We start from the raw sequence: 16,012 nt of genomic DNA, 5'->3' as shown, positions 1-16,012 counted from the left end.
TTAGATTCGGGAAGGAAACCGGAGTACCTGTAGGAGACACTTAGCAGCACAGGAGGAGCATGCAAACTGCACACACACATAGAGCAGTCCTGGAATTCGAACCTGTGACCCTGGAGATGTGGGACACCGTGTCACCCAGTGATTAACAGTAGTAGTTGCATGTCATGTGTGTTTATCTGAGTGTGCTATACCAGGAACCTCAGCATCTGAAAAATTAAATAAAGAGACAGCTGGCATAATGATCTATAGACAGTGGAAATTAGTCTTCGGCTCTGAATTTGTATATTATTCAGCGCAGCCTTCATAAATGTATATAAATATGTGAACATTTATAAGAACTGTGCAAATTGTAAACATTGTCTACTGTGATTGCCATTAGCTCCAGAACTTTCTTCAGGCAGTATTTCAGAGGCTTATTCTTAATTTATACATGCAGATCATGAAAAAATGAGAGATTCTGTGAGAGATTATGCAGTGAAATGGGGATGGATGACAGGCTGACTCAGAGCGGCGCGCCGCCCGGGACACGCCTTTCGGAGCGCCTGCGTCTGCAGCGCGCCGTCTCTCGCGGCGTGTTCTGTTCCATTCTGTTCTCTCCTCTGCTGTTCCGGCGCATTCCGCTGTCCTCAGTGGATACGCTGTCCCCCGTCGAGGTGCCTTTCATGGCTCTATCACCACATCAGCCTCTCTGCAGCATCACAGCCCTTAGATGTATCATTCCTGGTCTTATGCAGCTAAATATAGATTTAAACGTGGATAACTAACAAAATAGCAGGAATTTTAACAAGACGTGTGAAGTCGGCCTTTTTGATGCCGGCTGCCTCTGTAGGCAGCAGTCATTTATAAAATACAAGCCTGCAGCGGTGAGTAAACAGAGAAGAAGCTTCTGTCTCAGCTCTGATGGGGTATGAGCTGAAAGCTGGAATGGCGTCACCTTGTGTTTGTGCCGCCCGTCCATTTAAGGCGATGTTCTGTGTAAATTCGAGGGGAGGGAGTGTGCATGGTTCAGCTAAACAGCGTCCGTAACGCCGCTGCGTCTATGCAGCATTACAGCCAGCTTGCCCCGCACTGTTTGGACTGACTGTCGGAGCTAATGCAGGCCCAGAGGCACCGCGCCTTATAGGAGAGTGTGTACCCCCCACCTGGCTCGTGTCTGTCGCTTCCAGTTCCCCCAGTTTGGCCTCCTCCTTCCAGAAAGAACCAGACATTATTCTTCACCCTGTGTGTGTCCATCTTCCAGTCTCAAAGCCAGCAACGATGTTTCTTTTATTCAGATGTGCTGTGCATGAATGTTATTGCACCATCGATCATAAACTTTATTTGTTAAGCAGGATTTGAACTGCAAGTGGTTGGCATGGTTGCCTCGCGCCTCTGGGACCTGGGTTCAAGTCTCTCTCAGGGTTCTGTGTGTGTGGAGTTTGCAAGTCCTCTGGCTACTCCAGTTTTCCCCCCACAAAACCATAATAAGGCTATTTGGAGTTCCCAAGGTGTGATTATGCCTTGTGATGAGTTGGTGCCCCATCCTGGATTTTTCCCTGCTTTGTGCCTGGTGTCTCCAGGATAGGCTCCAGACCCCCCATGACCCTGAATAGGACAAGTGGTTTCAGAAAATAGATGGATGAATTAAAGTGGACAGTGACCCCTCCCAGACCTTATGTGGTATGAGACTTTATCAAGGTACTGTTGTATTTGAAATGAAGACAATGGTACACAGGAAGAGTGTCCTTTCTCTGGTACTGAAGTTCAGTCCATTCTGTAAAATGGCTGCTCCTTGTTGCAGTGGCCAGGACATGGTGCCTCAGCAGTGGGTTTAATGTCCCCTTATCATGGAGGTGCTGGTCAGGGTTTTGATTATAGTTGACCATCTGCTGACCTGGTTCCGTACTCGGGTGTGTTTGCGCTGTGGTTCTGGTTCTGTTTTTAGTTTGTGTTGCCCAGGTTATGGAGGGTCAGTTTGCAGCACAGTTTGCAGATTTTTCGGTACAAATACACATACTAGACTGGGTAATTGGCTGAAATATGTGTGTTTGAGCAGGGAAATCAGTAACTGTGTTGGATTCCGACCCTCCAGGACTGGCATTGGGTAACCCTGGTGTAGATACACCTCTCCTTTGCACTCAGGTAAGCACTGCAATGTGGTGTCCAGTAAGTTGACTCCGTTAGAATATTATTTGCTGAACATCCCTGGATATCCCAACACATAGCACTGAAAGACATTTATTCTTCCCTCCACATAGTATCTAAACATGTGGGATTTCTGTGACAGACTGAGCAAGTGTTTTAACCTAATCTGTGAGATGCATAGATGTGTCCAGCCCACCACCCATCTTGCTCCCACCTGCCTCGGAGATGCTATGTCCTCATTACGTAAGATGTCCCTCATGCTCCGGATCGGGCCACATGTCAGGGGGAAAGGCACAGTTTGACCTCTTCAGGGGGAAAACGTACATAGAGAGATGGATATTTATTTGGACGACAGACCCCAGATAGGCAGGAACACGAGCCACCCCATTTGTAACAAAAGACAAGATGAATGATGATGATTACAGCGAGATATAAATACACTGCACTTGGATCTGAATTCAGTTCGAGATGGATGAAGAACCTCATAGTGTAGATGATTTGCAAAGTGTATAATGGGGTAGTTTGTCTCCAGTGGCTGATTTGTGACGTTAATAAATTAAGTCATATTCTACATTTAGAGAAATGGCTTCTAACCAAAAAAGGTATAACGAAAATATTTAAACAAAAATAAGAGTTTCTTTAATCACCATAGGTAGAGATTAGGGGTTTTTTCTGTCTGTAGCTCTTTGTGTCATTATTGAAGTGTAGCATGAGGAAGTAACACTGATCCATCCATCCATCCATCCAACCTCCATTCTTCCATAACCATTCATCCAGAAAAGGGTCACACTGAGCCTGGAGCCTTTTAGAGGAAGTTCAGGGCACCAGGCAGGGGATTCCTTAGTCAATTTGCCAGCCTATCACAGGGCACAAGGCTGGGAACACCCTGACAGGTCCATCATCAGGTACGAGGCGTGGGACATGCTGGACAGGATGCCAGGCTGTCGCAAGGGCACTGGAGACTGAGTTCTGACATCTTCTCCGGGGTGTACCCCTGCTTTGTACTCTATTCTGCCTGGGATAGCCTCCGGGCGCCCTGACCCTGTTAAAAGACGGATGGATGGATGGATGGATGGGCTGTGTATTGTCTGGAGACTGTGTTATGAAAGTCATTCTTTGCACTGGAAATTTATTTGATTGGAAATATTGGGTCAGCTGGAATCAAGTTCTATCTTATTGGTAACCCTATATATACGGATTACTCTTCCACTTTGGATGAAGACAATTCACTTAGGTCATTACTCCTCACCAGACCACTTCTCAGTGGTCTGGTGGCACCTAGACCAGTAATATGCACAAGAATCCTTCTCGCTGTGGGGGAAATCAGATCTTCGGGTGTGAATAGATCGGTTACTCTGAGCCCTACTGATGATATTTCGTCTAACTCACACGGTCCAGCACAAGGTTTGCTACTTAAAAGTTTGCCAGTTCTTCTGTGCCCTGCACTAGAACTGCTGGATTATGGCAATAATCATAATCATGATTATTTTGACCAATATTGAGATCATGATTATCTACCCCCATTATTTCTCACAATTACTCTTAACTGCAGAAACATTGTATTTATTGAATCTTAATAATGAAACTTATACACTTACATTGAATTGAAACAAAAACACAATTTTAATAGGATAACATACGTTGAACTTGTAGAAATATATTTTTTAATTAATAATATACTGAATATACTGTTCTCTGAGGTTCAAAAACAATAAACTTTTCAGCAAGAAAAACTAATTTGTTTACATGATCTGGCTTCAGTGATGCACGATGGCACAAGACAATATTTCCAGCTGTGCTGTAGACCGTCTCTTTTGCTAAATAATATGTCTTGGCATCCGTTATATCTCAGTGTTTTTGAGAACTTGACGGATACACGGTTGTTTTAGAGGGTGTCCTTAACGGATAACTGCGCTGCAGTACGAGTTGATAAGCTTGCCTCACATTTATAGACCTCTTTATGGTAATAGACCACTTTGTGATTAAGCTTTAAGTGGTTAAATAAACTGGTCGTGTTGCCTTGTGGTGCAGACACAGCTTTGAAACATATTCTGCTAATTATTTGCTGTTGTTCTTGGTCCGATTCGTAGAAACCAAAATGATTCCAAATAACTGATGTGCGTTTACCTCTTGTCGACCAAAGGTACCCATCCTGACTTTTTGACCGTGAACACGTTTTGACTGCTGTGCTGTAGGGAATTTGCCAACAGCGTTTAAGGACGGGCAAAGCGCACCGCTGTAAAATTAGTTCACCGATCTGGATTTATTGCGCAAGATAAAGTAGGGCATTATTTCAATATGAGATACAAACAAATATAGTTTTTTCTCGATTATCATTTTTTCATAATCGTGGGAAGCCATAATTGTAATCAAATTTGATTAATTGCACAGGTCTACCCTGCACCCTAGGATGCAAGCTGAAAGTTTAACCTCCTGAGACCGCACCCAATCATTTATGTCCATTGTAGTGGACATATTGTTTTTGCATCTATCTTTTCACTGATGTAAGGAAACATATTTATTCCTGGTGTACACTAGAGAGGACATGCTGTGAAATTAAAAATACAAATAAATTTGAAAAAATCTAAATTGTAAGACGTCTTATTTCCTCCAAAGACAAATAACCTAAAATTGAAGGACATTTTTTTCCTTGGGTCTCAGGAGGTTATATGACCTGCTAATCCCTCAGATACATAACTGCAATAAGGAAGAGGAAAAAACATGAGAAGCTCCTTAAGCATGTAGTTAAACATGTTCTTTGTAATGTTTTATCTTTAATATTTTTTAAGTTAATAGTAAAAATATGAATGCAGGCAGACACATGAACTAGTGTACTATTCATATGTAAAAACTGAGATGTGTTTCACAAATGATAAGTGACAAGTTTCTCTGACTTAAGGCACAAATTCACACGCAGCTTTAAAAAAAAAAACACGTGCTTTACCAGGAGGAAGCAGATTTTACCTCCTCTCCTCAGAGAACAATCCGGAAAATGCTTGGAAGCATCCCCAGGAGTCATCACATAAACACATCAAACTTCCCATGATGCACAAGCACTTGTTGAGTTATAGCATGCAGTTATAATCAGCAGACGCTTTAAGCCTTTCGGATATTAAAATCCTGCTGTCCCCCCTTTGAAGTGGCCTCCATTTGTTGCTCTCCTTCCCCAGAGAATTTTTCATTCCCAGCAGCAGTCGCATTGCAAGGGATTAGGCATGTGGTGTGGACAGGACGTGGAGTCAGAGGCATCATGCGAAAGCTGCACTCTGTGTACTGAATGCTTTGTGACTTTTTGACCTGGGCATGTAAAGCTCAGCATTAATTACCCGAGACTGGAGAATGCCGTGTTCTATCCACACTTTAAGCGAAGGTCAAGGATGGTTCCGGAACTTTCGGTATTGAAAATCTGTATCGCTGCCTTAATCTCTCACGTCAGCACCGATAGTAGGAAGAGGAAGTCTGCTGCTTAACAGTGATGACTGTTGGCCTGGTTACACTGAGGCTGAGATTTCAGGCAGAAGTCAGATCTTGCATTGCATTGCATTCTGTTTATTTTAAGGGTGAAAGAAGGAGCTATATTTAGAGAGTGGCAATAGGCAACGTTCAGAGAGGTACACGCCCGATAAGACTGCGAGGTAAGCGAGCAAAAAGCTGCCTCTTGCTTCAGCGATGGCCGGTGACAGCAGCTGAGTCTCTAATCCGCAACTCCGCACTCGGATAGGATGTCCCTTTGTCCCCCGTCATCTCCAGCTCTGCATAAGCTGTCTACTGACAACTTTTGAGTCCAAATTCATAGATTTTTGTGTTACTTGAATGTTTTTAGTGTGGAAAGATAAAAATAGAGGGTGTCATATTACTACATAAAAGACAAAAAAATGATACAGATTACATAACTTCCATGGATTACTGTGGGTTAGAAGTATGAGAAGGGTGACTGTAATGAGGTTCTTGTTGACTTTTAGGGGCATATTTATCAGCTATCATGCCAGGTGTCTGAAAAGTAAATCACAACTCATTTATATTCTTGCCATATTTAATATATTGTATGGAAATACAAATACAACATGCAATAAGAAATTTTAAAGTTATTTAATGAAAAATGTCAGATTCTACTTTAAAGGCATTTTCCTTTACATTTGTTGTGTTATATCACCGTTTGAGCTTTGTTCCATCAGCAGTTCAGTCGCTGCAAATTCATTTGTTAAAAATAAAAAAATTAAATAAAAATACATAAAACATAAACGTACATGATAAGCACTGTCTACAATGAGTCTCTTCATTCACTGTGTCTCTCCAGGCCCTGATTACATCAAACAGCGGTTTAACGACCCCATGGAGATCAAGGAAGTCACTGAGGAGAAGAAGGAGAAGTGTTCCTCAGGGAGTCCCCATTTCTACCGGAAGGGCACGACCCCGACTCACTCCCCTGCCCACAGCCCTGAGGCCTCCCCAGCCCCCTCGCCTCACACCACCAAGAAGAAGCCGCCCCAAGTCAACAGCAGCTTGGGCAGAAAACCCAGCAGAGACGAGACATACTCCTTCGGCCCAAATCCACCTGCCAGCGTCCCCAGGGCCGCCTCCCGGACGTCGTTCAGGCAGGAGGCCGTTCCCCAGAAACCCCCCAAGAAGGAGGAGCCGACAGCCAACTCAGTGAGTCCTGGCAACGGGCAGGTGCACTCGCAGTACCACAGCTACCACGTGATGGCTGAGGTGACGCTCCCCCAAGAAGAGCCACGGGATGATCTGCAGGTGCCTCAGGGCCCCAAGCAGTTCGGGCTGCCGGCCTCTAAACCCATCCTGGCGTTGCCGGCTTCCAAAGAAAGCATGCCTGAGGCGAAACTCAGGAAACAGGAATCTCTCAAGCCAAAGAGTCTTGTCGAAATGAAGAAAGGCAGTATGGAGATCAGCAGCGACGTCGAGGAGGAGGAGGAGACGGTGAGTACTGTGTTGGGGCTTCATCAGTGCTCATCTACGCGGGTTCCTCCAGGGTTCCTTAACCTCTTTTATCATGCCAGCTTGATATGTCCCGTGACCCTGAGTAAGGAAACGGCCAATAGGAGTCAAGGTTGCAAATCCAGAATCGGGGCTCAGTGCATTCATTATTCATTCCTAATTAAGGGTAGGTGCCCTTATGCAGGCGATTTGACATGTAGACATAGTTCCCAGCTAGAACGCTTCCATTTTCTGTCACCTGATGTCAACACAACCTGTGAATCAAACAGCTGAGTCCTGACCTGCAGAACAGGGCTGCTGATTCACCACTGAGTGTCTGAAAGAGGTCCTAAACTTTCCAAGGTGCTTCAGGGAATTGCTGAGCCTGCATTCTCAAAATGTACGTCACTTTGGGTAGGAGCGTCTGCTAGACGAATGTAAATTTTCCGGTGAAACTTCGTCAGGTCAAAAAACATTAAGATGACAGGAACTGTTTCCCAAATCAATTAGTTCCCCAAATCAACAGTGCAATTAGACAGGACAGTTGAAACAGATGGTTTGTGTGGGGGGGTAAGGTAAGGTACAGGATTAGATATAGAGTTAGAAGTCCAATAGCTGTTATCAGATTTACAGAATAAAGTGCCTAGCCCAGTAGGCGGAGATATGGGAGTTAGACTGGAACAAGCTTGGCAAAGTGATGTCACGACTGGGCCCCTAAGCAAGGCCCTAACCCCAATTACTCCAGGGACAGACACGATTGTTTCAATTGTACATCACTTTGGGAAAAGGTATCTGGTGAATTAATAATACTAGAGGTCATGTTGTCTGTTGTCTTATTTGTCATGAGGAACCATTAATAATTTTAGTAATAAGTGTATCTGAAGTCATTTGTTAGAGGGTGCTGGTACCTACTGAGTAAGGTCCAATTTATGTGATTAGATAGACAGACAGACAGACAGAACAAATACTTTGTTAAATTTCCCTGCCTAGTTTTTGAAATACAACATTATGCTGAACTGTTTGTATCTTGTTTTGTTTTGTTTTGTTTTTAATCTGCAGGGACCGAACTCAATTTTGGTTGCCCTTGTAATGCTGTTGAATATTGGTCTAGCAATTATTTTTGTCCACTTCCTGACATGACAAAGTTGCGTCCTGGGTAAGTATTATCTGTGTGGCTGCTCAGAACAGCACCTATTGACAATTTAAATGTTCACATGAAACCTTAAGCAGTTTTTACACGTAAAAAAAAGCCTCCATCTGTCGTAATATACTGCGCCGTGCCTGAATGTAATTATTTAACCTTTGAACTTTTTTGGCCCTTCAGTGAAGTCATGACAGCTAGCAGCAAGCGGCCTGAAGCTCCGCACCTGTAGAAACAAAATGGCGGCAGTCAGCCTCAGACATGGTCGAAGAAGGACTGGAATTGGCGAGGAGCACAAGAGTAAGACGAGACGCGGAGCATTCAGGCGGCGGCTGGCCAGCTCTGTGGCTCGTTTGGGTCCTGTGAAAAGTGAAGCTGAGTGGCCGTGTTGAGGAAAAAAAATTAACTGATTTAAAATGAAGAACAACAAAAATAAAACACAGAAATCTGCTGATTGAAGCCGTGAACAGCGTGAAGGGCACAGGGCCCGTTCCAGCAACAGAGAGAGAGAGAGAGAGAGAGAGAGACTTACCTGGAAATATCCAGCGATGCACTTTTAGCTGACGGAGGCTGACAGCTGCCTTACTATTTTGCCATGTGACATTCTAGCGGGGAGACGTGGGGCTGCACCTGCCAGAGGAATTTGTTGAGAGGACCGTGCATTGGGCAGGTGGGGGGTGGGGGTGGGGGGGAGCTCCCACATCTCCCGCTGAGGGAAACCACGTCACCCCCCACACCCCTTGGTTCCGCCTTATTCCATCTCCAGCTCGCCCTAACGTGTCCCGTCCCGTGCCCCTGATTCGCCATACCCTTTGCATGGTACACTACATTACTATTTTTTATTCTTCGTTTGCTGTTTTTTTCCCCCTACGTTTGGATTATCAACCGTACACGCGTCTAAACCTTTTCTTGGAGCATTACAAATTCACATTGAAGTTTTGAATTCTCAGCCTTTTTGGTATCATAACACCATAACAATCAGTCATATTCTGATTTTAATAAAAGTGCAATATGTTTTATTTTTTTAAAAGAAAGAGGGATATATTTTGACACTAAAGGGTTTCTAGTTGTTATTATAACTGTCATAGGAATTACATTTAATTTCCTTTATTTAGAAATATCATATTACACAGAGTGTGTGGAGCCTCACTTAAGGAGCCTACAGGGAGCTTCACCAGATGCATAGGAAGCAGCCGGCACACGACGAGACTGAATGCTGACAGAGTCTTATCCTATTTATTGTTTTTAAGAATACTAATGCTAATAAACTATGCTGTGATGTTGTAACATAGGCATCGCATATCGTGCATGAGAATTCTTATGTTTTTGTTTTTTTTTGGAGATATTTGTTTGCCCCTTTTGATGAGGGGGGGGGGGGGCCAGGTAGGTTGCTGGCTCTGGAGCAGCGTTCACGTGCATGTTCACGAGGCAGGAAAGGCAGCGCGCTCTGCTGCATGCCTCTGCCCAAGACGTTCAGGTAGCGGCACTGGGCGTGAGCAACAGATGTCTTTAGAGTCCTTAACAGTCCTGCTGTTTACCTCGAAAGAACAAAAAAAATGGAGAAGAATGCCTAAAATGAAGGGATTTGTCTTAAGGTTTAAAGTTTGTAAACAGACTGGCTGCTCATAATCATTAGTAATGTCCCTCTTCACTGTAAGCGCCGTGGCAGTGTGTGTCTCTGTGTTACCGAAGCATTTTGTGTCATAATGACTTTACGAGGATGGTGCATGTACGCAGGAATGGCCGGTGACATGATGAGGGTTTAGCAGGGAAAAAGCAAGCAGCTTCGATGTGATTTAATTTAACTAGTAATGTGCATGCTTGAATGGCGTGAGGTTGTTGTTAAAGTGCTGTGTGACGGTGCTGGGGAACGTGTGCGGGTGCCTGTGGACAGGGTGCACTGCATGTATGTTTTAAATGCTAACTGGTGGCAGACCCTGTGACTGCACAGACAATGCAGAGTCTGATGGACTGACCCCATATTTCACTTCATGACATACACATCACCCCCCCAGTCTGAACACAAACATGCATAGTAAAAGGAGTAGGGTTAGAGGGTTTTAACACAGCATCGGGGATGTTTTTGGAAAAAGCAACAAAGCAAAGCATGATGGGATTGTTTATATATAGATTATATACAATTTGTAAGCATTTTTACAGAGCACAATCGAGAATCTGGTACTAGCTGGTCTTTTTTTAAGATGTGCACAGCTGCATTTGACTATAATGCTAACTTGTTCTTAATGGATAAATGTGACACTCACATCACGTGGTTTTGATGTGTCCGGTTTCTAATGCCATCAATGGAACATCACCACCTTCTGGACACCGGAGGCGGCCCGCGGCCTCGTTTGAGGGGTTTGCCGCTGAGCCCTATGCATCGACGGCGCCTCAGAGACACTGACGAGCCGAGCTGCAAACCGCAAGCCTCGAACCCCGCAAAGCCCGGAGAACTTCTGTCGTGTTCTTGGAGACGGACTTCCGCGCATAATAAAAACTTGTCGCCAACTTGAGCTCTGTGGTTTTTCTCCTCCGCACCCGCGGCAGAGCACCCTGTAGCACGACGATACATTTGCAGTGCCAGTTTTGAGCAGATCGATGACATCACAAACAGGCAGCGGGCAGGCCACCTCATACCGCTGCGGTCTCGCCCAGAGTGGGCCACAACCAAAACGCAATTCAGTGTCACGCTATGTGAGCTCACCTTACTGGAAAATCAGATGTCATTAAGGTCAGCGATTAAAAGGAAACCGTTAATATACACCAAGTTCAAAGCAGAATCCTCAATACCCTTCACATGGAAAGTTTCTGTCTAATCACAGGCACTATTTAACCTTGATGGGTGTGCTTTAAAGTGTACCTCTCTCTCCTTAAATCCCAGCTAGAGGAGAAGCTGTCACCCACAAGCTTTAAGAAACTTTATCAGGTCATGACCCTGCTATGCAGGTGAGGAGAAATATGTCAAACGCCCAACGGGGAGTGTCCTGCGACCCTCTGCAAGGCGGCCTGTTTATGAATGCAGGACAGGAAAAGACTCTCAGGCCTGTTACCAGGGGAACCAATCCTGGTGCAATTAGAGTATAATAACACTGCTTGACATTTACTGAGCAGAGACCACTGCTCTCCAGCTGCTCGGTGGCCAACAAACAGAATTTGTTTATGAAGGTTTGTACCTCATGTTATTTGTAAATGATTTAGATATATCTGTAAATAAAATCCAGATACTTTATGCCCATGTACCGTGCCCTGTGCATTCTGGGACAGGCTCCAGCACACTGTGACCCTGTACTCAATAAGCAACTAGTGAAGGTGGATCCTGCAACATCTAACCCTGAAACAATACTCCAAAATATATGAAGATATCTCAAACTGACATAAACGTATTTTGAAGAAATGTAATTTTGCCCATAAGCAAAGTTGTGAACTGCAATGTGTATAAATGACAGCTATAAATCAGCTTGAATAAGTGTAACAGGAGGGGCAGCCCTGACTCAGAGAATCGTACCCACTGTCAAGCGTCACAGAAGACTAATAATTCGGGTCCCTTTAACACATCAGCAACAACAGCAGGTGTGCGAGCAGGCCGATCATGCACGGTCACCGGTCACCATTACGCTGCTTTGGTGTGTTGCTAGTGCGCCAGGTGACGTTTGTGCCAAGCAAGGATTGAGGAATTGAAAATATTAAAGATACGGAATAAAGAAGCCTGTATTTCACACTTAAGAATGCTTCTATGAGTCTGAATCCTTTCATTTGAGGTATAAGCTAGTTTAATTATTAATCAACTATTATTATTATTTATTATTATTATTAAAAGAACTACATATTGTGGGCTGGAACTCTAGTTAAACTGTTGCGTTTGATGTGGAAAAATATGTCACCTGAAGTCTCCTTTTAAGCTGTCATTTTGTTTTAGGTACATAAGTTCTGTGCCAGTAGAACATGCACAGCAGGTCCAGCAAACACCTCTCCAGTGAAATGCTAAACCGTCACAGCCACTTAAAGAGACACGCACTTCTGGGTGTTTCCAAAACTGGACCAGTGCTGATAAGCAGTGACAGGGATATCACTGGCGATGATTTTTAAAGCAGTTGCTCAGACATCATTAACAAGTAGATCCCATTTCCATGCTGAGCATGATTCACCGACTGAAATTTGCCCCCATTCATTTCCATATGAGCCTCTCCCATACGATTTCAACCTTTTAAGCTAAAGTTGAGCTTTACTGATTTAAAATCTTGTATATACAGCAGCAAGTACGTCAAGTTAGTAAAGTTTGCTAATTTTTTACATTTTGTTTTGCCCGGTTAAAATGGTGGGTGGTAATTAAGAGTTTATGTGCTATAAGATGCGGGTGGGGATCTAATCTCATTGACTGATCTTAAAACCCAGGCTCTGGTTGGCTCATCATGATTTGGGCCATGTTATTACTCAGCATCCACAGTGAATGATTTCAAATAGACACTCCTTATATTAGGTTACATTAATCATACTGACATATATATTCAAGTGTATTTGAGGGCACCTTTTGAATTTATTATATTTCATAGCAGTTAAAAAATATATTGCAATTTAATGATTATCTTAAGTTATCTTTATTTATTGAGATATAGGATGCAAACCATTTTCACAGACCAAGCAAAGCAGAGTATGGACAGTAAATGGAATATTAAAATTAAAGTAACTGCAATATTCAACAAGTATATAAACACTTTGTTGTGGTAAATTGTCAAGTGAATGTCACGTCTGTCACTCCAGTTTGCAATGCTAACACAGAAAAAGACTGCACAGCTTATGTAAAATGCTCTTGCACCAGGTGAAGTAACCATTAATAATACTCCAGCGGGAGATGTAGTGTTCTCTTACATTATGTGGAGTAACAATTAATACTTCAGAAGGAGGTGTAGGGACACCATATGGAGTAACAGTTAATACTGCAGCAGGGGATGTAGTGTTCTCTTGCACCATTTGGTGTAATAATTAATATTCCAGCAGGGGGTGTTGTGTTCCAAGCTAATCAAAAGCCAAGGTATCTTTTATTGTTTTCCTCAGATATACTGTATGACGCATGGAATCATACACTGAGCTGAAATGTTGTTCTTGTTGGTCGTAGTGCAAATGAAAGTAATAGATAGAATATAAATACTAAGACATACTAACATAACACAGACATGACATTTTAAGACATGACATTAAGATGCAAAGATACATGTAAGCACCTGATGGGTGGGGAAAGTGTGAATAGGTAGAGAAGTTTGGCAGTGAATCAGAATCAGAACTAGCAATCTACTCACTCTAGCTGACAGCCAGAGTATGGAAAAGTTTGTGTTCAGTACACATGCTGAAACCCTGAATCCTCCTGTTTATTTCGGCCCACTTGTCCAAAGCGTAGGGGGGGGGGGGGGGGGGGGGGGGATTTCAGGATGGGAAAGCATGGAACACCTGTGGCACTGCTCTCAGATCCTGGTGATGAGTTCATGGTGAGGTGCTGCCCTTTCGGGGCTCCGCAAACAGCCAGAGCACGCCCCAAGTATGCTTAGCAATACTGCCACTATACTAGCTGAGGTCAGGGCTGTGCCTTGTCAACCCAGGAAGCTGCCGTTCCACTGATTACTGCATTGCTGTTTTGAGAGGAACATTATTTTACTCAAAATCTGATCGCGTTTTTCCTTTTTGCCAGTTTGTCAAAATCAGTGATATTACAGACCAACTGCCGCCCCCCCAGCTTGGTTTATTGTATCGTCAGGGTCTCTCACCGTCATGGGACAGTGGACCTTGATTTTGTGTTGCTGTTGTTGATGGAATCTGGGGACTCCTGTTATAGGCAGGAGGGTTTTTTTTATTATTGGGTTTTTCTTTATCAAAGCGACAGGCAACATTACAGCATTTTAAACCCTGGAAATAACTCAGCACTTACTCAGTAAATCCTGCAATGAATAGAGTTACTCTTGTCATAAAGAGCAGCTTCTCTGCATGTATGCATGTATCACTATTATTCATTAGGATTTATTTTGGTGGGTTAGTAAGCCTTACCCCCGCCCCCACCCCCCCCCCGGAGGAGTCAGTTTGCCATGACTGGGGAGATCGCCTTGATTTACAGCTACTTAACCCCCCCGGTGTGGAAAAGGAGCCAGCTCAGAAGGATTGCTGCGGCTCCCCTTTGCACTAAAATAGTGAGCAGTGGCGAGCCTCAGACAGAGGTGGTCTCTCTGCATCATTTTCACACGCAGGAAGAAGAATCTGGAAGGTCAGGGGACAAGGGGCTGATTGAAGATGCTACATTTAAATTCTCCAGTTTTTTAAAAGATTACAAACCACCAGAACTCTTTCTGCATGGGTATCAACTCAAGCTCCTCACTGAGTGAAGCACTCGCAGAGTTTCAATTCCAGATGAAGACAATGTTCTTTCAAATGTGTCTCTACATTAAGAGGAGATACTGTGTGATCAGTCTGGTCGGCTCAATGATTGTACACACCTATCTGCATTGAAAATAAATTGTATTATGATATGAATAGCCTGTAAAGTGGACCTTCATAGTGCTTCAGGTGTTCTAGAAGTTTTGAAAACTTCTAGATGTAATTCCAGACCATACTCCTAGGTCACTTCACTGCCACTCCTGAGGCTGGACAAGAACGAGAGCTGGGGTTTCCAGTGAAATTCTACTATTTTGCATTTTGGATGCATATAAGCAAATAGAAAAAAGAAAAAAAATCTCACAGTGGATTTTGAGTCTGCAGATCTTTGCCCTAGTGATACGAGATCCGTGCTGATTTATTTCTGTGTGGTGCATGAGCCACAGCGGGAGATGGGACCTATCAGGACAACAGTGACCCTGACTCTCCTCTCAGCCAATCACAGAAGGGCAGTACTGCATATCCCACACAGTGAGCTTCTTCCTCTTCTGCGAGGACCTTAAACAAAGTGCCTTTCTGATCACACCTGGCACATGCGGGGATGCACGCCGAACACGCCGACGCCTGCTTTAGGGTTTTATCTGATGACGCAGCTTTATTTTTGGTTTCGGTGTCACTAGCAGTAAAGCTGGGGCCAGCAGATTGATGCTCCATTGATGAAAAGGAATAGAGGAGCAGCCTTTGTTTCCCCAGACCTTTGATCAGTGCAGTATTTATGTAAATGCTTATGCTCATAAATATTGCATTTCAAGCTGGCTGGCTCAGTGGGAGGTGCTGGCACCGAACACCTCCAGGCCGGCCAGTTTGAATCCCACTGCCATTCCCCATGTGCGGGGTTCTGTATGACACCCTTGCGTTACCTGACTTTCCTCTTGCAGTCTGCAGACATGCTGTTAAGCTAACTGGGAACTCCAAGCTGACCATTTATGTGCGCCCTGTGACAGACTGGCCTCCCATCCACGGTCTACTCTCCCTTGTGCCCTGTGCTACAGGCAACTCTGACCAGGAGAAGTGGATAGAAGATGGATTTTAATAATAAACCAAAATTAATTTAATGTTTTAGGAGAATTAATCCCCCAGATTATACAGTGATAGTACACCCTCTAGATCTGGGACTCTGACATGTTTAAGAGGGAAATATTGACACCTTATTTTAAAAACATTTTTGTCTAAATGTTACCTTTTATTAAAATATCCAAGAGAGATTACATACTTCTACTTCAGGACTCCTTAATTCACTCCTTAAGGAGCATTGTCCAATTAATAATTAACAGAACGTAGCAAAACGTGATCTGCATCTTCCAGGACTATTTGTTCAATGTTTTCCAGTATATAATAATTGCAGTCATGTAATTATTCATCTTAATTGATCTCCTTGATTAGCTCAATGGGAAAAGCGAC

At 43.7% G+C, this 16,012-nt stretch overlaps 1 protein-coding gene across 2 annotated transcripts in view; it reads left to right on the top strand.

Moving 5' to 3' along the window:
* jph1a (junctophilin 1a) overlaps positions 1 to 10,710 on the top strand; it is a 30,943-nt gene extending 20,233 nt beyond the window's left edge. For both annotated transcript variants that reach the window (XM_023794731.2, XM_023794730.2), the window contains 3 exons: positions 6,422 to 7,059; positions 8,116 to 8,212; positions 8,381 to 10,710. In XM_023794731.2, the coding sequence (XP_023650499.2) occupies positions 6,422 to 7,059; positions 8,116 to 8,196 (719 nt within the window). In that variant the 3' untranslated portion in view covers positions 8,197 to 8,212; positions 8,381 to 10,710. The remainder of the gene's footprint in view (positions 1 to 6,421; positions 7,060 to 8,115; positions 8,213 to 8,380) is intronic.
* Positions 10,711 to 16,012: the final 5,302 nt, after the last annotated feature.

The sequence above is a fragment of the Paramormyrops kingsleyae genome, chromosome 15, assembly GCF_048594095.1.
Source record: "Paramormyrops kingsleyae isolate MSU_618 chromosome 15, PKINGS_0.4, whole genome shotgun sequence".
Taxonomy (NCBI): domain Eukaryota; kingdom Metazoa; phylum Chordata; class Actinopteri; order Osteoglossiformes; family Mormyridae; genus Paramormyrops; species Paramormyrops kingsleyae.
Note: the sequence above shows the minus strand (reverse complement) of the source record. Positions and strands in the feature narration are given on the sequence as shown.